Here is a 20,309-nt window from a genome sequence, read left to right on the forward strand (position 1 = left end):
TTCGAAAGCCAAGTTAACAAACAGATCACTGACCATTTTGAATCCCACCATACCTTCTCCATGATGCAATCTGGTTTCCGAGCTGGTCATGGGTGCACCTCAGCCATGCTCAAGGTCCTAAACGATATCATAACACCATCGATAAAAGACAGTACTGTGCAGCCGTATTCATCGACCTGCCCAAGGCTTTTGACTCTGTCAATCTACCGAGGTTACTGTAACATCCTGAGGTTACTTTACATACTCTACTGAGGTTACTGTACATACTCTACTGAGTTTACTGTAACATCCTGAGCTTACTGTACATACTCTACTGAGGTTACTGTACATACTCTACTGAGGTTACTGTACATACTCTACTGAGGTCACTTTACATACTCTGCTGAGGTTACTCTAACATCCTGAGGTTACTGTACATACTCTACTGAGGTTACTGTACATACTCTACTGAGGTTACTGTAACATCCTGAGGTTACTGTACATACTCTACTGAGGTTACTCTACATCCTGATATACTACAGCTGGTAATGTATCTCATGAAACTCAGACGGTACATTAAACGCATGTTTTCCTTCCTCTTTGATCCACAACAAAGCAGTCACATTATCAAACAGATTATTCTAAATTCACCATCAAGCATGAAGCCCTCCCGCTGTGTCGCAGCATTCCCATGCCTGCTATTTTTATGACCGGACAGCTTTCAGAACCCCCTCGCCGACGTGTGATAAACACACAATCGTCTCATGTCACTTTCACTGAGTTGGCGCCGTCTTCATTTGTTGGCTCACAGTGCTACTGTGATTAGAAATTAAGTGATTGTGGTCCCACTGTGACTAACCTCTTCATAATGCCTTCTAATTACATGCTGTGCATAACGCATTATAATGCAGGATAGATCTTAATAGCTGCTCATATGCATCTATAACAACATTCATAGAGCTTTATGAGCAGACAGCTCAGTTGTTAAGCGCGAACTTGAACACTCATAAACCCTATTTTATGAGAAATGGATTATCACCATCCCTGAAATCAATTTTCAAATGCCAGTGGTTGTTTTTGAACCCTTGAAGTGCAGTGTAGTCTACTCGGGGGGTATTTTATGTTCTAAGATTGGCATATGAGGTCAGAGCAATAGTATGTGAGTTAGTGTTACTGATTTCCCTGTCAATTTTATTTCCTGTGAAAGTATTATGCCTCGGGGGGGCTGTAGTTTTAGCCTGGGTTGTGTTGTGTTTGATCCAGCGCGTTATAAGCTACATGTGTTTTTTTATATTCTTGAATTAGTAACTGTAGACCATAATGGATAGGCCTTATAACAGAAATGTAGTGAAACACTTGTGGTGTCAAGAGTCAGTTTGAAGCACCAACTAGTAACACACCAGAGAAAAAGTTCAGATTTGCATTATATACTGCTCAAAAAAATAAAGGGAACACTTAAACAACACATCCTAGATCTGAATGAAAGAAATAATCTTGTTAAATACTTTTTTCTTTACATAGTTGAATGTGCTGACAACAAAATCACACAAAAATAATCAATGGAAATCCAATTTATCAACCCATGGAGGTCTGGATTTGGAGTCACACTCAAAATTAAAGTGGAAAACCACACTACAGGCTGATCCAACTTTGATGTAATGTCCTTAAAACAAGTCAAAATGAGGCTCGGTAGTGTGTGTGGCCCCCACGTGCCTGTATGACCTCCCTACAACGCCTGGGCATGCTCCTGATGCGGTGGCGGATTGTCTCCTGAGGGATCTCCTCCCAGACCTGGACTAAAGCATCTGCCAACTCCTGGACAGTCTGTGGTGCAACGCGGCGTTGGTGGATGGAGCGAGACATGATGTCCCAGATGTGCTCAATTGGATTCAGGTCTCGGGAACGGGCGGGCCAGTCCATAGCATCAATGCCTTCCTCTTGCAGGAACTGCTGACACACTCCAGCCACATGAGGTCTAGCATTGTCTTGCATTAGGAGGAACCCAGGGCCAACCGCACCAGCATATGGTCTCACAAGGGGTCTGAGGATCTCATCTCGGTACCTAATGGCAGTCAGGCTACCTCTGGCGAGCATATGGAGGGCTGTGCGGCCCCCCAAAGAAATGCCACCCCACACCATGACTGACCCACCGCCAAACCGGTAATGCAGGAGGATGTTGCAGGCAGCAGAACGTTCTCCACGGTGTCTCCAGACTCTGTCACGTCTGTCACGTGCTCAGTGTGAACCTGCTTTCATCTGTGAAGAGCACAGGGCGCCAGTGGCGAATTTGCCAATCTTGGTGTTCTCTGGCAAATGCCAAACGTCCTGCACGGTGTTGGGCTGTAAGCACAACCCCCACCTGTGGACGTCGGGCCCTCATACCACCCTCATGGAGTCTGTTTCTGACCGTTTGAGCAGACACATGCATATTTGTGTCCTGCTGGAGGTCATTTTGCAGGGCTCTGGCAGTGCTTCTCCTGCTCCTCCTTGCACAAAGGCGGAGGTAGCGGTCCTGCTGCTGAGTTGTTGCCTTCCTACGGCCTCCTCCACATCTCCTGATGTACTGGCCTGTCTCCTGGTAGCGTTCTATGAGCAGATGGAATATCTGGATTCTATCAGCGTTCTATGAGCGTTCCATCTAGATTCTACCAGCGTTCTATGAGCATTCCACCGGAATTTTATCAGCGTTCTATGAGCATTCATCTGGATTTTATCAGCATTCTATGAGCATTCCATCTGGATTTTATCAGCGTTCTATGAGCATTCCATCTGGATTCTATCAGCGTTCTATGAGCATTCCATCTGGATTCTATCAGCGTTCTATGAGCATTCCATCTGGATTCTATCAGCGTTCTATGTGCATTCCATCTGGATTCTATCAGCGTTCTATGAGCATTCCATCTGGATTTTATCAGTATTCTATGAGCATTCCATCTGGATTTTATCAGCGTTCTATGAGCATTCCATCTGGATTTTTATCAGCGTTCTATGAGCATTCCATCTGGATTCTATCAGCGTTTTATCTGCACTCAATCAGCTGATTCGACCCTTTGAATTGATAAACACTAAATATACAAAAGTATGTGGACACCCCTTCAAATTACTGGATTTGCTGACAGGTGTATAAAATTGAGCACACAGCCATGCACAAATGTTGGCATATTTACTAATTTTGTATTTATTTTACCTTTATTTAACTGCATAGATAAACATTTGCAGCAGAATGGCCTTACTGAAGAGCTCATTGACTTTCACCGTGGCACCGTCATAGGATGCCACCTTTCCAACAAGCCGGTTCGTCAATTTCCTGCCCTGCTAGAGCTGCCCCGGTCAACTGTAAGTGCTGCTCTGGGAAGTGGTAAGCCACACAAGCTCACAGTACGGGATCACCGACTGCTGAATAGCGTAGTGCGTAAAAATCGTCTGTCCTTGGTTGCAACACTCACTACTGAGTTCTAAACTGCCTCTGGAAGCAATGTCAGCACAATAACTGTTCATTGGGAGCTTCATGAAATGGGTTTCCATGGCCGAACAGCTGCACACAAGCCTAAGATCACCATGGGCAAAGCGTGGTGTAAAGCTTGCAGCCATTGGACTCTGCAGCAGTGGAAGCGTGTTTTCTGAAGTGATGAATCACACTTCACAATCTGACAGTCAAATGGACGGGTTTTGCTTATGCCAGGAGAACGCTACCTGCTCCAATGCACAGTGCCAACTGTAAAGATTGGTGGAGGAGGAATAATGGTCTGGGGCTGTTTTTCATGGTTCGGGCTAGGCCCCTTAGTTCCGGTGAAGGGAAAGCTTAATACTACAGTATACAATGACATTCTAGATGATTCTGTGCCTCCAACTTTGTGGCAACAGTTTGGGGAAGGCCCTTTCCGGTTTCAGGATGACAATAGCTCCGTGCACAAAGCGAGGTCCAAACAGAAATGGTTTGTCGAGATCGGTGTGGAAGAACTTGACTGGCCTGCACAGTGCCCTGACCTCAACCAATGTTCCCTCTAATTCTAATTGACCTTCCAATGCATTGTTGTTGTGGACATTTATTTCAATTATATTTGAACATTTGAGGTAGGCTATATGATCACAGGCTATAATAGATCAGTTGTTGTATTGCTTGTGAGGCACAGCCGTACAATTAAATAATTTGTTTTTTATTTTTATTTTACTGGACTGATGGTGTGTGCATCTGATGGTCAGTCTCAGCGGAGGGAGAGAGCATGCCTCCACTCTCCCTTTCCTCTGCTGACACTGACCAAAAAAGGACACAGTATTCAAGCTGATGGCTAAACTAAACATTTTCTAATCTCACAGTATCGATTTTGCCTGCTATGTTACTGAGACATCCGATTGGCCAGCGGCAGGCCTATAGTGCACTTGATTTGCTCTCTGGGCCCGCCAGGAAGGCAGAGTTTGTACCTTCAGACACTTTCAATTATGCAAAAAGGGCAACAAAGGGCAGCTGAATCGGGTGCACCTACTGCCAACAGCCCGAGACGAATACAAATAATAGGAACACAAGGCTTTATAGTTGGGTTTTTACAGAAATGTTTGGTGATCGACTAGGAATGCCTTGGATCATGGATCATGATCGACCGGTTGGTGACCACTCCTCTAGAAAGTTGAGTGAAGTTCAGTCTCATGCTTCTCTCCGTGGGCTGATATTTCACCTCCACCCCATCGAACACCTTTGGGATGAATTGGAATGCCGACTGCCAGGCCTAATTGCCCAACATCAGTACCCGATCTCACTAATGCTCTTGTGGCTGAATGGAAGCAAGTCCCCGCAGCAATGTTCCAACATCTCGTGGAAAGCCTTCCCAGAAGAGCGGAGGCTGTTATAACAGCAAAGGGGGACCAACTCCATATTAATGCCCATGATTTTTTACTGAATGTTCAATGTGCAGGTGTCCACATACTTTTGGTCATGTACTGTATCTAATTCTGTATCTCCCTTTCTCTCTCTCTCTCTCTCTCGCTCTTCTCCCCCCCTCTCTCTCCTTCCTTCTCTCCCAGTTTCCCAGACCTTTCATCCTATTGCCAAAGCATTGCCAGCTCATAACATTGAACCGTAACATACAAACACAAGGCTTTTTGGGGGGAAATTGCTTAGTAATTGCTCCCATCACATACCTGACTGTGTTTTGAAAACACTGCTGTCTTACTGAGTATCTTGTTGTTGATGATAGTGTTGTGCTATGACAAGAACCAAGGTTATTCATCACCAAAATGACGTCCTCCACTCCTACTTTCAATGAAACACAACTTTAAAGGCTTAAAAGCTCTGATGAAGGCCGTGAGCCTGATACTAAGCAAGTGCAGCGTGCAGGATTTTCTTTCCTAAAAGTTGATTAGTAACACCATCATAAATCCTTTATATTGCCTATATCATGTATAAAGTGCTTATGAAGACTTTTCTACGCTGTTTGTTCAAAGTGGGACTCTCTTTCCAGGCTTAGGTGTATGGTCAAGCAACTGGAAGAGAAAGACGTGGACTTCGAAGATTTGAAGAAGAACTTGGACTACACAGCATCCTTACTGGAGGCTGTTTACATTGATGGTACCAGGTACAGTGTGGCCTTTAGTGTGATTATATTGTTTGATACTGTAAGCCCCGACTGCCTGCTTAAGGCCTGAAATGCATACACACACCAACTATATCAGCATATCCTTGTTTCCACTCTGAACACAATGCTTCACATGATGTGTTGTCTATATTTAATATTTGAGCCATAAGGTGTTCCAAGGCAACCCTGTCTACTTGTCTATATTTAGTATTTCCCTAAGCAACCCTGTCTCCTTTGATATGACCCCAAAGCACCCTGATGAAGGCTGTGATGAAGGCTGTGGTGAAGGCTGTGATGAAGGCTGTGATGAAGGATATAAAGACGGATATAAAGATAGCTGTAATGAAGGCTGTAATGAAGGCTGTGATGAAGGCTGTGATGAAGGCTGTGATGAAGGGTATAAAGAAGGCTGTGATGAAGGCTGTGATGAAGGATATAAAGAAGGATATAAACATGGCTGCAATGAAGGCTGTAATGAAGTCTGGGATGAAGGCTGTGATGAAGGCTGCGATGAAGGGTATAAAGAAGGCTGTGATGAAGGCTCTGATGAATGCTGTGATGAATGCTGTGATGAAGTCTGTGATGAAGGCTGTGATGAAGGGTATAAAGAAGACTGTGATGAAGGCTCTGATAAATGCTATGATGAATGCTGTGATGAAGGCTGTGATGAAGGTTGTGATGAAGGATATAAAGAAGGCTGTGATGAAGGCTATGATGAATGCTGTGATGAATGCTGTGATGAAGTCTGTGATGAAGGCTGTGATGAAGGCTGTGATGAAGGGTATAAAGAAGGCTGTGATGAAGGCTATGATGAATGCTGTGATGAATGCTGTGATGAAGTCTGTGATGAAGGCTGTGATGAAGGCTGTGATGAAGGGTATAAAGAAGACTGTGATGAATGCTGTGATGAATGCTGTGATGAAGGCTGTGATGAAGGCTGTAAAGTTTCCATCTACTTAAATGTATCATTCAACAGAGTGTAATTGCTGTACCCCTTAGAAATAAGGGAAACAAATGTTTTTTGCTCTCTCTCTCCTCTCTCAGGCAGGTCTGATTTGTTCTCTCTCTCCTCTATCAGGCAGGTTTGATTTGCTCTCTCTCTCTCCTCTCTCAGGCAGGTCTGATTTGCTCTCTCTCTCCTCAGGCAGGTCTGATTTGCTCTCTTTCCTCTCCCAGGCAGGTCTGATTTGCTCTCTCTCTCCTCTCTCAGGCAGGTCTGATTTGCTCTCTCTCTGCCCTTTCAGACAGGGTCTGGACGCAGAGGACGACCTCCAGAAGCTGCACTCTGATGGCGTCCCCACGGAGGTCACTGATTGGCTGGCTTCAACCTTCACTCAGAGGGCCCACCGCCCCGCCCGCCGCTCTGACGACAAACCAAAGTTCCGCAGCATCGTCCACGCAGTGCAGGCTGGGATCTTTGTCGAGAGGTAGATGGAAAACGTTATTATCTTCAATGAGGACATGAATTTGTAATATAAAGTAAAGGAGGCTCGCCATGGTCCTCATTAATTTGTAATATACATGTAAAGGAAGCTCGCCCTGGTCCTCCTCATTCATTTGAGTGTAACGATTGTCGTGTGTGGAGGACCAAGACGCAACAGGGAAGTGTATACTCATCTTCTCTTTTTAATATATAAGAAGGAGAAACAAAATAAACACGTATACAATTAACAGAAACGACACTAACAGTTCTGTCAGGTGACAAGCACAAAACAGAATACAACTACCCACAATCCACAATACAAACACACCCCTAATTATAGGACCTTTAATCAGAGGCAACGATAGACAGCTGCCTCCAACTAAAGGCCCCAACACCAATTAACTAAACATAGAAATACAAATGACTAGACTGAACATAGAAATAAACTAACATAGAACAATAACCAAAACCCTGGACTAATAAATGAAATAACCCTCTACCTGGACACATACACAAAACCACCCTGAACCACATAAAACAAATACCCCCTGCCACATCCTGACCAAACTAAACACTAACAAATAACACCTTTACAGGTCAGAACGTGACATTGAGAAAAACAATGCAACATTAAAAAACCCTCCTTCTATATAATGTTGTGAATGGGGTTTGTAAAGTGTGTGTCATAGGGTCAGGATAAATTCACTTCTGTACATTAGCAGTGGAATTCTTGATCCACATTCTGTTATAACAAGGACATCACAGATTCACTACTGAGATTGTCCAATGCAAGACATTTAATGTGCCGTTGTTCCAGGATGTTCAGAAGGGCCTACACTGCTGCCATGCCTGACCAACCTGCAGCAGTAGTTAACTCTCTCAGGGTAAGAATATATGATCTGTTATCATTTCTAAAGTCTTTAATTGGGGTACAACATAAGGAGCAGAGCCAGGAGTTTCCCTGACTGTATGACTACAGTATGAGCTATCAACCTTTTCAATTTCAGACTCTAATTCTTCAAAAACTCAATGTGCATTGGACATAAACAGATATCTGTTATCTGTCTCTATCATCTCCATCTTTAGGACATTGACCGGTGGAACTTTGATGTGTTTGCCCTGAACACAGCCAGTGATAACCACGCACTACAGACCCTGGTCTTGGAGCTGGTGACACGATACGAACTCAACAGCAGATTCAAGGTCTCCACATATCACTTTACACATCCTTACTATGTTACCATAACTCCTTATGTTTCTGTACAGCTTTCATTTTACATTAGCCTCTAAAAATTCTAACTTCTCTCACTGCCATAAACAGCTGAAGCAAACACACATATTACTGTCTAACTTTTCTAGTGTGTAAAGCTTTCCATAAGTAGTACCCTAGAGGGCAGACTCAGACACAGGCCAGTTAGCTGATGTAGTGTGCTCCAACACAACAGATGAACTCCGTGTGAACTTTCCATGTCAAATTGTGTGGCATTACAGATCCCAATCTCCATTCTGATGTCCTTCTTGGAGAAGCTGGAGAAAGGCTACAGTAAACATAACAACCCGTACCACAGCAGTGTCCACGCAGCCGACGTCACACAAACCCTACACTGTCTGCTCTTACGTACAGGACTAGTGGTACAGTACAGCTCGTCTTCTCTCAGTTTACAACAGGTCATCCCTGTCAAGTATTTGTTTGTCATAGTTCAGGAAAGGAGATTTCCCAAATTGTGTCAGCCTGGTCAGGTCACTAGCTACAGTAAATGTATAGGGTTTGTGGGAAATAATAAAGGAAAATATATTTTTTTAAGATATGTATGTTTGTATGTGTATTTGTATGTATATGTATGTGTATATTTATGTATGTATATTTATATATATATGGGTATATATATATTTACCCCCAAAATATATGGGGGATTGGAAATGACAAAGACATTTACATTTATGGAATCTACAATCAAAAAAAGGAAAAAAAAATATCCAATGTACTGTAGAAGATGTATTTACTGTAAGCCAATGCAAATGACTGCATTTGAAATACAGGTGTTTATAATAAGGGGTGTCTGTGTTGGTCTAGCCTCCAGCACTGGTTACTCTATAATAACGATACACTAACTGTATATGAAAGGTATATGTGGGTTATGTATGTGATGTTTATAACAAGGGTACCTGTGTGGGTCTCACATGCAGCACTGGTTGACTGAACTGGAGGTCCTGGCGTCCCTGTTTGCTGCAGCCATCCATGACTACGAGCACACTGGAACTACCAACAACTTCCACATTCACACAAAGTAAGATGAAGTAAAGTAAGAATTACTGAGGTGTTCGAAGATGCGTTTGATTTCAGAGTGAGTGTGAGAGAGTGAAATCAAATCCACATTTACACCAATTAAGATAAACAATAATTGTATGTTTTATTTGCATTTAATGCATCAAAATGCATTAAAGAGTGGGAAAGGGAGAGAGAGCGAGAGAGAAAGAGAGTGAGAGAGTGAGGGAGAGAGCAAGAGAGAGACAGAGCTAGAGAGTGTGTGTGTGCATGCGTACTTGTGTGTGTGTGTGTGTGTGTGTGTGTGTGTGTGTGTGTGTGTGTGTGTGTGTGTGTGTGTGTGTGTGTGTGTGTGTGTGTGTGTGTGTGTGTGTGTGTGTGTGTGTGTGTGTGTGTGTGTGTGTGTGTGTGTGTGTGTGTGTGTGTGTGTGTGTGTGTGTGTGTGTCTGTGTGTGTGTGTGCGTGTGCGAGAGAGAGCTAGAGGGCAGGAGGGAGAAAGAGAGAGAGAAAAAAAGAAAGAAAGTTCATCAAGAAAGAGAGATAGGAAGGGGAGGGCGAGAGAGGGAGAAAGAGGGAGAGAGAAAGAGGCAGAAAGAGACAGAGAGAGAGAAAGAGACAGAAAGAGACAGAGAAAGAGAGAGAGAGAACGCAACAGAGAGCTAGAGAGAGAGAGTGAGAGAGAGTTGCTTACAGCTCCTATTCCTTCTTAAGCAAACATATCTTATGGAGGGAAGCTGCTAATTTTAGCAGTAGATTTTCCACATAGAGACACAGAGGCACCTAACAACTCTGTCTCCTGGCACACAGATCAACTCTTTATTTTGGGAACAAAAACATGAGGGCCTATCAACACTACAAAGAACAACACTGTGATCACACTTCACCAGACCCGGCGCCAGGATACAGTGATTAATGGGGCAGTTGAAATCGGCAAGGGGGAAACATTTTTTGGGGTTCTTGCATTGGAATTATATTGAATTCTGCTTTATATAATCACGCTATACCACAATAAACATAAAGTTCAAATGCAGAGACTCTGAGATCATAGAGTGCTTTGTGGCATATATCTGCTGCACTGAATCAGCACAATGGACAGCGCCATACAGCTAGGACATTTTGGTAATGAATATAGGCTACAAGATAGATAGGGATATTCACCAAATACAAACAGCCTATGTGAATGCAGCCGTACACACAGCTGTCTTATTAACTAAATAATGCTAACTAAGTGCTGAAAGTAGTAGCCTAGTTATTCATGCATGCTAACAAAAATACTGAATAGCAGTTTAGCTTAGAATACCGACACAACGAATGAGAACAGAACAGAACAGAGATACCAAGTAGCAGGACTAGTAAACTAAATATCTGATTGATAAAGGCATGACACAATCTATATTCAGGATAGTTACATTAACAGTAAACTAAATATCTGATTGATAAAGGCATGAGTGGCTAGTACATACAGTAAACTAAATATCTGATCGATATAGACATCACACAATCTATATTCAGGCTAGTTACATGAACAGTAAACTAAATATCTGATCGATAAATGCATGACACAATCTATATTCAGGCTAGTTACATGAACAGTAAACAAAAATGCCAGTTGGATTAGTTGTGCTTTCCTCATGTGCAGCATGTCTCTTCTGTGCTGACTGAATACATTTGTCAAAGTGGAAAATGAGTTATCGCATGTAGCTGTGGATGCCCCAAAAGTCAGTCCATGTTTAATTTGGGTTAGACGTGCCGCTAGCGCCCCACCTCAACAACATCCGGTGAAATCGCAGAGCACCAAATTCAAAATACAAAAATCGTAATTTTAAACATTTATAAAAATAAAAGTGTCTTACATTGTTTAAAAGCTTAACTTCTTGTTAATCCAGCCGCTTTGTCAGATTTCAAAAAGGCTTTACGGCGAAAGCCTACCATGCAATTATCTGAGGACAGCGCCCCGCGTACATAAGCATTAAAAACATTTTCCAAGCCAGCAGAGGCGTCACAAAAGTCAGAAATAGAGCTAAAATAAATCACTTACCTTTGAAGATCTTCCTCTGTTTGCAATCCCAAGGGTCCCAGCTACATAACAAATGGTTGTTTTGTTTGATAAAGTCCTTTATATCCCAAAAAAGCCAGTTTATTTGGCGCGCTTGATTCAGTAATCCACCTGTTCCCCTTGTTCAAAATGCATACAAAGGAATCCCAAAAGTTACCAATAAACTTCGTCCAAACAAGTCAAACAACGTTTCTAATCAATCCTAAGGTACCCTAATATGTAAATAAACGATCAAATTTCAGACGGAGAATAGTGTGTTCAATACCGGAGATAAATAACGAAGTGTGCGCCCTCATCCACACACTCCACAAGACTACAGTCAAAATGAGAGCCACCTTGAAAAACTACAAATTGTAGCTAATTTTTCAAAAAACAAGCTTCAAACCCTTTCTAAAAACTGTTGGCATCTGTGGAAGCCATAGGAACTGCAGTCTGGGAGTATTTCCTTTGATTTTCCCTAGACAGCCATTTCAATGGGTGGTCACCTATTCTTTACCTCACGTTAGTCTCATTCCAAACGTCATAAATTGATGGTTATCTGCACGAACCCAGCCTTTACTATGAATCATCCATACACCAATTGTCCTAATCATTTATTTACTCTTGAAGTTCTCCGTCCCGTATGCGGGATCAACATCCAGCGTAAAATCATTTCGCCATATTCATAACCGAACAATAGAAACATTTCATTTTTAATTCTTTTCAAATATAGGACTATTTTATATCGTTTTATAGATACACCTCTCCTGAATCGAACCACGTTGTCCGATTTCAAAAAGGCTTTACAGCAAAAGCAAAACATTAGATAATGTTAGAGGAGTATATCGTCAAACTATTCACATAGCCATTTTCCGACCAACCACATGCATCACAAATAACCAAAAAACAGCTAAATGCAGCACTAACCTTTGACAATCTTCATCAGATGACACTCCTAGGACATCATGTTACACAATACATGCATTCTTTTGTTCGATAAAGTTCATATTTATATATAAAAACAGCATTTTACATCGGCGCGTGACGTTGACTAACTATTTTTCCTCAAATGCATCCGGTGAAACAGGGCTACAATTTACTAAATTACTATTCGAAAACATTTTTCAAATGTAATATTGTCATTCTAAGATTTATAGATTAACATCTCTTGAAAGCACCTGCAATGCCAGATTTAAAAATAACTTTACTGGGTAATCACACTTTGCGATAAAAGGGGATGCGATACTCAGAAAAATAGGCGCCATCTTGGAACAATCGCATATCAAATCTACTCTTGTATACTATTGTCAATAATCCCTTACCATTGATTATCTTCATCAGAAGGCACTTCTAGGAATCCCAGGTCCACAACAAATGTATTTTCGTTCGAAAAAGTTAATCCTTTATGTCCCAATAGCTTCTTGTTGTTAGCGCGTTCTGAAGGCTGCACCAAATGTACCGTCGTCCGCGGGACTCCTCTCTTACCAAAATGGAAAAAAAACATATTTAAGTTCGTTCAAACATGTCAAACGTTGTATAACATAAATCTTTAGGGCCTTTTTCAACCAGAGCTCCAATAATATTCAAGGGGGATGATTGCATTGTCTTTCAAAACGTTTCGAAAGGGGAGGGTAGCCAGGGGCGCCGGCGTCATAATGGTGATGGCCCTCCCCATGTGACCACGTTCCACAGACTCTCATTCTGTCAGTTTTCACAGTAAAAGACTCAAATCACTTTGTAAAGACTGGGGACATCTAGTGGAAGCCATAGGAAGTGCTCAATGAACCATAGCTCACGGTGTGATTTATAGGCAAAGTGATGAAGTTGAGTCCGCAATTCAGAATTCCACATCCTGTTACGATCTGTCTCGGGGTTTTGACTGCCATATGAGTTCTGTTATACTCACAGACACCATTCAAACAGTTTTAGAAACTTTAGGGTGTTTTCTATCCACAACTTATATGCATATCCTAGCTTCTGAGTTTGAGTAGGAGGCCGTTTAAAATGGGCACAAATTTTTTTCAAAAATCGCTGTAGCGCCCCCTATCCTAGGCGAACTTCAAGAGGCTAACTAACTAAATAATCACAGAAATGCATAAACACACAAACAGTAGATATGGTTACAAGGAAATGATAGGGGAGGTTCCCTAGTGGGCTAAGCCGATATAACAGATTGGTGGACAAAGGGAAGTGGGTGTGGACTGAAAAGCACGAAAGACAAAAAGGAATCACTTCACAGTTGATAATTATATTATTTGAAATGCTAACCCTTTGCACATGATTTCTCACTCATCGTGATCTCTGTTGGAATCGTCCGTCTGTCTGTTGGAGAGTTCATCCAAGAGTCTCTCTCTCTGCTTCCCTGAAGATCAAGGTCTTTCGTGGTTAGAATGGATACTTGAGAGTACTATTCAGAAATGTTCTCATTGATAGATGTTTCAGTGGTTTTCGGTCTTCGCATCCCAGGTTGACATCATTTCTAGCTGCAGACTAGTAATTGGTATCTAAGATTTGCTCTTATTCGGTCGGGATCGATAGTCTCAGAGTTTAACCATTTCCAGCCGTGTAGCCAATGCTCCACATGGTATGGTTAGGAATTCAACAACCATTGAAACGTTAGCTTATACTGAGGTTTTTGTGGTCTGAAGAGGATTTCCTCAGGAGGGGGTTTTATTCGTAACAGTAGGAAAGGGCTGTTCCATGACGCCAGATCATGTCTGTGCTCACGGGGGTGGGCAATGACTTAGTTAAACTTCAAAGGGAATCCAATTCCTTCACATTAAAGGTTTAACATCATATTACATAATTTCACAAATGTTCATCTTTAATCATTCATCTTATACACAAATTAGATGCGAACCCCATATTTTAGAAATGTACATATTCAGAGATATAGTTATGTGTGTTTCCTGTCCTCTCTGAGGTCACCAAATTAAACACACTCGTCATACCCGTCCCTTAACCGTCCACGGACCATTTCCACCTTCTCACAAGAGGACACTACCTAGCTATTCATCTCATTAAACAAACTACTGTGACCTGACCTAGCTGTTCATCTCATTAAACAAACTACTGTGACCTGACCTAGCTGTTCATCTCATTAAACAAACTAATGTGACCTGACCTAGCTGTTCATCTCATTAAACAAACTGCTGTGACCTAGCTGTTCATCTCATTAAACAAACTACTGTGACCTGACCTAGCTGTTCATCTCATTAAACAAACTAATGTGACCTGACCTAGCTGTTCATCTCATTAAACAAACTACTGTGACCTGACCTAGCTTTTAATCTCATTAAACAAACTACTGTGACCTGACCTAGCTATTCATCTCATTAAACAAACTACTGTGACCTGACCTAGCTGTTCATCTCATTAAACAAACTACTGTGACCTGACCTAGCTGTTCATCTCATTAAACAAACTAATGTGACCTGACCTAGCTGTTCATCTCATTAAACAAACTACTGTGACCTAGCTGTTCATCTCATTAAACAAACTACTGTGACCTGACCTAGCTGTTCATCTCATTAAACAAACTAATGTGACCTGACCTAGCTGTTCATCTCATTAAACAAACTAATGTGACCTGACCTAGCTGTTCATCTCATTAAACAAACTACTGTGACCTAGCTGTTCATCTCATTAAACAAACTACTGTGACCTGACCTAGCTGTTCATCTCATTAAACAAACTAATGTGACCTGACCTAGCTGTTCATCTCATTAAACAAACTACTGTGACCTGACCTAGCTATTCATCTCATTAAACAAACTAATGTGACCTGACCTAGCTGTTCATCTCATTAAACAAACTACTGTGACCTGACCTAGCTGTTCATCTCATTAAACAAACTACTGTGACCTGACCTAGCTGTTCGTCTCATTAAACAAACTACTGTGACCTGACCTAGCTGTTCGTCTCATTAAACAAACTAATGTGACCTGACCTAGCTGTTCATCTCATTAAACAAACTACTGTGACCTGACCTAGCTATTCATCTCATTAAACAAACTACTGTGACCTGACCTAGCTGTTCATCTCATTAAACAAACTACTGTGACCTAGCTGTTCATCTCATTAAACAAACTACTGTGACCTGACCAAGCTGTTCATCTCATTAAACAAACTACTGTGACCTGACCTAGCTGTTCGTCTCATTAAACAAACTACTGTGACCTGACCTAGCTGTTCGTCTCATTAAACAAACTAATGTGACCTGACCTAGCTGTTCATCTCATTAAACAAACTAATGTGACCTGACCTAGCTGTTCATCTCATTAAACAAACTACTGGTGACCTAGCTGTTCATCTCATTAAACAAACTACTGTGACCTGACCTAGCTGTTCATCTCATTAAACAAACTAATGTGACCTGACCTAGCTGTTCATCTCATTAAACAAACTACTGTGACCTGACCTAGCTATTCATCTCATTAAACAAACTAATGTGACCTGACCTAGCTGTTCATCTCATTAAACAAACTACTGTGACCTGACCTAGCTGTTCATCTCATTAAACAAACTACTGTGACCTGACCTAGCTGTTCGTCTCATTAAACAAACTACTGTGACCTGACCTAGCTGTTCATCTCATTAAACAAACTACTGTGACCTGACCTAGCTATTCATCTCATTAAACAAACTACTGTGACCTGACCTAGCTATTCATCTCATTAAACAAACTACTGTGACCTGACCTAGCTGTTCATCTCATTAAACAAACTACTGTGACCTAGCTGTTCATCTCATTAAACAAACTACTGTGACCTGACCAAGCTGTTCATCTCATTAAACAAACTACTGTGACCTGACCTAGCTATTCATCTCATTAAACAAACTACTGTGACCTGACCTAGCTGTTCATCTCATTAAACAAACTACTGTGACCTGACCTAGCTGTTCATCTCATTAAACAAAGTTTATTTGTTTTAACTGGGACATTATAGGCATATATTTTGTATGTTAATAGCCATATTATACAATAAATTGTGTGTGTATGTACTGTACTGCCCACCACCCTATCCAACCTGGGCAAGAAGAACACCTATGTGAGAAAGCTGTCGACTACAGCTCGGCTTTCAACACCATAGTACCCCCCAAGCTCATCACTAAGCTTGTAGCCCTGGGACTGAACCCCTCCCTGTGCAACAGGGTCCTAGACTTCCTGACAGGTCGCCCCCATGTGGTGAGGATAGGCAACAACACCTCTGCCATGCTGACCCTCAACACGTGGCCCCTCAGGGGTGTGTGCTCAGCCCCCTCCTGCACTCCCTGTTCACCCATGACTGCGTGGTTACGCACTACTCCAACTCTTATCATCCAGTTTGCTGACGACACAACAGTGGTGATTACCAACAGTGATTACCAACAACGACGAGAAAGCCTACAGGGAGGAGGTTAGTGCCCTGGCGGAGTGGTGGGAATAACCTCTCCCTGGACAACAGGAGACAGCGGAGAGAGCACACCACCATCAACATCGACGGGGCCACAGTGGAGAGGGTCAAAAGTGTCAAGTTCCTTGGCGTGCACATCACTGACGACCTGAAATGCTACCACCTCACCAACATCGTGGTGAAGAAGGCACATCAGCACCTCTTCAACTACAGGAGGCTGAAGAAATTTGGCAGATGCACCATCAACAACATTCTGTCGGGCTACATCCCCACCTGGCAGGGAAACTGCAGCGCCTGCAACCGCAGCTCCCGCAATCACAACACCTGCAACCGCACCGCCCGCATCCGCACCGCCCGCAACTGCAATGCCCGCAACCGCAACTCCCACAACCGCAATGCCCATAACCGAAACGCCCGCAAACGCAGCGCCCGCAAACGCCCCGCCCGCAAACGCCCCGCCCGCACCCACATTGGTCTCCAGAGGGTGGTGCAGTCAGTCCAACGCATCACCGGGGGTACACTGCCTGCCCTCCAGGACATCTACAGCACCTGGTGTCACAGGAAGGCCAAGAAGATCATCAAGGTCCCCAGCCACCCAAGCCGCGGCCTTCTCAGCCCAGGTCATCAGACTGTTGAACAGCCACCACTAACCATCCACCGCCCAGTTACTAGCCGGCTAAAACCCGGAACTCTACCCTGCACCTTAGAGACTGCTGCCCCATGTATATAGACATTGAACACTGGTCACTTTAATAATATTTACATTGTGTTTTACACACTTTATATGTAAATACTGTATTCTAATCAAGGCTCATCTTTTATAACTACTGCTGTACACACCTTTTCTATTCACATGCTGTCCATACTGTCTACACACACCATTTACATATACAGTTGAAGTCGGAAGTTTACATACACCTTAGCCAAATAAATTTTAACTCCGTTTTTCACAAATCCTTCACAACTCCCTGTCTTAGGACAGTTAGGATCACCACTTTATTTTAAGAATGTGAAATGTCAGAATAATAATAGAGAGAATGATTTATTTCAGCTTTTATTTCTTTCATCACATTCCCGGTGGGTCAGAAGTTTGCATATCCTCAATTAGTATTTGGTAGCATTGCCTTTAAATTGTTTAACTTGGGTGAAACGTTTCGGGTAGCATTCCACAAAATTCCCACAATCAGTTGGGTGAATTTTGGCCCATTCCTCCAGACAGAGCTGGTGTAACTGAGTCAGGTATGTAGGCCTCCTTGCTCGCACACACTTTTTCAGTTCTGCCCACAAATGTTCTATAGGATTGAGGTCAGGGCTTTGTGATGGCCACTCCAATACCTTGACATAGTTGTCCTTAAGCCATTTTGCCACAATTTTGGAAGTATGCTTGGGGTCATTGTCCATTTGGAAGACCCATTTGCAACCAAGCTTTAACTTCCTGGCTGATGTCTTGAGATGTTGCTTCAATATATCCACATAATTTACCTTCATCGTGATGTCATCTATTTTGTGAAGTGCACCAGTCCCTCCTGCAGCTAAGCAGCCCCACAACATGATGCTGCCACCCCCGTGCTTCACGGTTGATATGGTGTTCTTTGGCTTGCAAGCCTCCCCCTTTTTCCTCCAAACATAACAATGGCCATTATGGCCAAACAGTTATATTCTTGTTTCATCATTCCAGAGGACGTTTCTCCAAAAAGTACAATCTCTGTCCCCATGTGCAGTTGCAAAACCTAGTCTGGCTTTTTTATGGCGGTTTTGGAGCAGTGGCTTCTTCCTTGCTGAGCGGCCTTTCAGGTTACGTCGATATAGGACTCGTTTTGCTGTGGATATAGATACTTTTGTACCTGTTTCCTCCAGCATCTTCACAAGGTCCTTTGCTATTGTTCTGGGATTGATTTGCACTTTTCGCACCAAAGAACGTTCATCTCTAGGTGACAGAATGCGTTTCCTTCCTGGGCGTTATGACGGCTGCGTGGTCCCATGGTGTTTATACTTGCATACTATTGTTTGTACAGATGAACGTGGTACCTTCAGGCATTTGGAAATTGCTCCCAAGGATGAACCAGACTTGTGTTTTTTTTCCGAGGTCTTGGCTGATTTCTTTTGATTTTCCCATTATGTCAAGCAAAGAGGCACTGAATTTGAAGGTAGGCCTTGAAATACATCCACAGATACACCTCCAATGGACTCAAATTATGTCAATTAGCCTATCAGAAGCTTCTAAAGCCATGACATCATTTTCTGGAATTTTCCAAGCTGTTTAAAGGCACAGTCAACTTAGTGTGTGTAAACTTCTGACCCACTGGAATTGTGATACAGTGAGTTATAAGTGAAATAATCTGTCTGTAAACAATTGTTGAAAAAATGACTTGTGTCATGCACAAAATAGATGTCCTAAACAACTTGCCGAAACTTTGGTTTGTTAACAAGAAATTTGTGGAGTGGTTGAAAAATGAGTTTTAATGACTCCAACCTAAGTGTATGTAAACTTCCGACTTCAACTGTATATTCCATTCTGATATTTCAAATATTATTTTACTTGTGGATGATGTGTGTATTGTTATTGTACTGCTAGATATTACTGCACTGTTGGAGCTAGAAACAGAAGCATTTCACTGTACCTGAGATAACATCTGCAAATCTGTATACTTACCAATAAATGTTGATTTGATTTGTATGTGTGTGTGTGTGTGTGTGTGTGTGTGTGTGTGTGTGTGTGTGTGTGTGTGTGTGTGTGTGTGTGTGTGTGTGTGTGTGTGTGTGTGTGTGTGTGTGTGTGTGTGTGTGTGCAAAGCTTCTTGTTTTATTTTGATTTCAGGCATTTTTACTCCCCAGTGAAATGTTATTTTTACTCCTGAATCTTGGGCACCTCCATTGGGATTATTCAGTTGCATTGCATCGCATTTCCTCATTATACTGTTACAACATTATTACATATATGCTCTTTTTGTTCTGCTTGTAGATGGAAGCAGATTAATCCTAAAAACACATACTAAGCTGTTGCTGCAGTCTTGAAAAATTGTTGTACAGCCAAAACATTGACAATTAAATGTCTCCTTTTTTTTGCACTTGCCTAAGTTTTCTATGCAGTGTTTATCCCTACGGGGATTCCCATTTACTGTGTAGCGCTGATATCTGTTTATTATCCATTCCTAAGTGCCTAGTAAACATGTATGCAAATTACTTTCGACAGAGGGCTTGATAATGGATGTGACTCAATTAACTTCCTCCTGCTCCTTTTTCCTGAGTCATTTATATCCATCTGTTCTCTTCTCTCATTACCACATCTCTTTATTACAGTTCCACCACCCAGAATCTCACTATTTTATGTTGTCGCTATACATATGAGCCTGGTCATCTATGTACAGTGCCTCGGAAAGTATTCAGACCCCTTGACTTTTTCAGCATTTTGTTTTGTTACAGCCTTATTCTAAAATTGATTAAATTGTTTCTTTCCCCTCATCAATCTACACACAATACCCAATTGTGACAAAGCAAAAACAGGTTTTTCGAAATGTTTGCTAATTTATTACAAATTAAAAACAGAAATATTACATTTACAAAAGTATTCAGACCCTTTGCTCAGTACTTTGTTGAAGCACCTTTGGCAGCGATTACAGCCTCGAGTCTTCTTGGGTGT

The 20,309-nt window shown here is 42.2% G+C and overlaps 1 protein-coding gene across 1 annotated transcript in view; it reads left to right on the plus strand.

The window, feature by feature from the left end:
• Positions 1-20,309, plus strand: part of LOC106583711 (calcium/calmodulin-dependent 3',5'-cyclic nucleotide phosphodiesterase 1B) — a 38,603-nt gene that overhangs the window by 10,405 nt on the left and 7,889 nt on the right. The window contains exons 2-7 of the mRNA XM_045705066.1: positions 5,436-5,549; positions 6,794-6,976; positions 7,790-7,856; positions 8,059-8,175; positions 8,464-8,604; positions 9,160-9,260. Coding sequence (XP_045561022.1) covers positions 5,436-5,549; positions 6,794-6,976; positions 7,790-7,856; positions 8,059-8,175; positions 8,464-8,604; positions 9,160-9,260 — 723 coding nt within the window. The remainder of the gene's footprint in view (positions 1-5,435; positions 5,550-6,793; positions 6,977-7,789; positions 7,857-8,058; positions 8,176-8,463; positions 8,605-9,159; positions 9,261-20,309) is intronic.

The sequence above is a fragment of the Salmo salar genome, chromosome ssa22, assembly GCF_905237065.1.
Source record: "Salmo salar chromosome ssa22, Ssal_v3.1, whole genome shotgun sequence".
In the NCBI taxonomy this organism is placed as follows: Eukaryota; Metazoa; Chordata; class Actinopteri; order Salmoniformes; family Salmonidae; genus Salmo; species Salmo salar.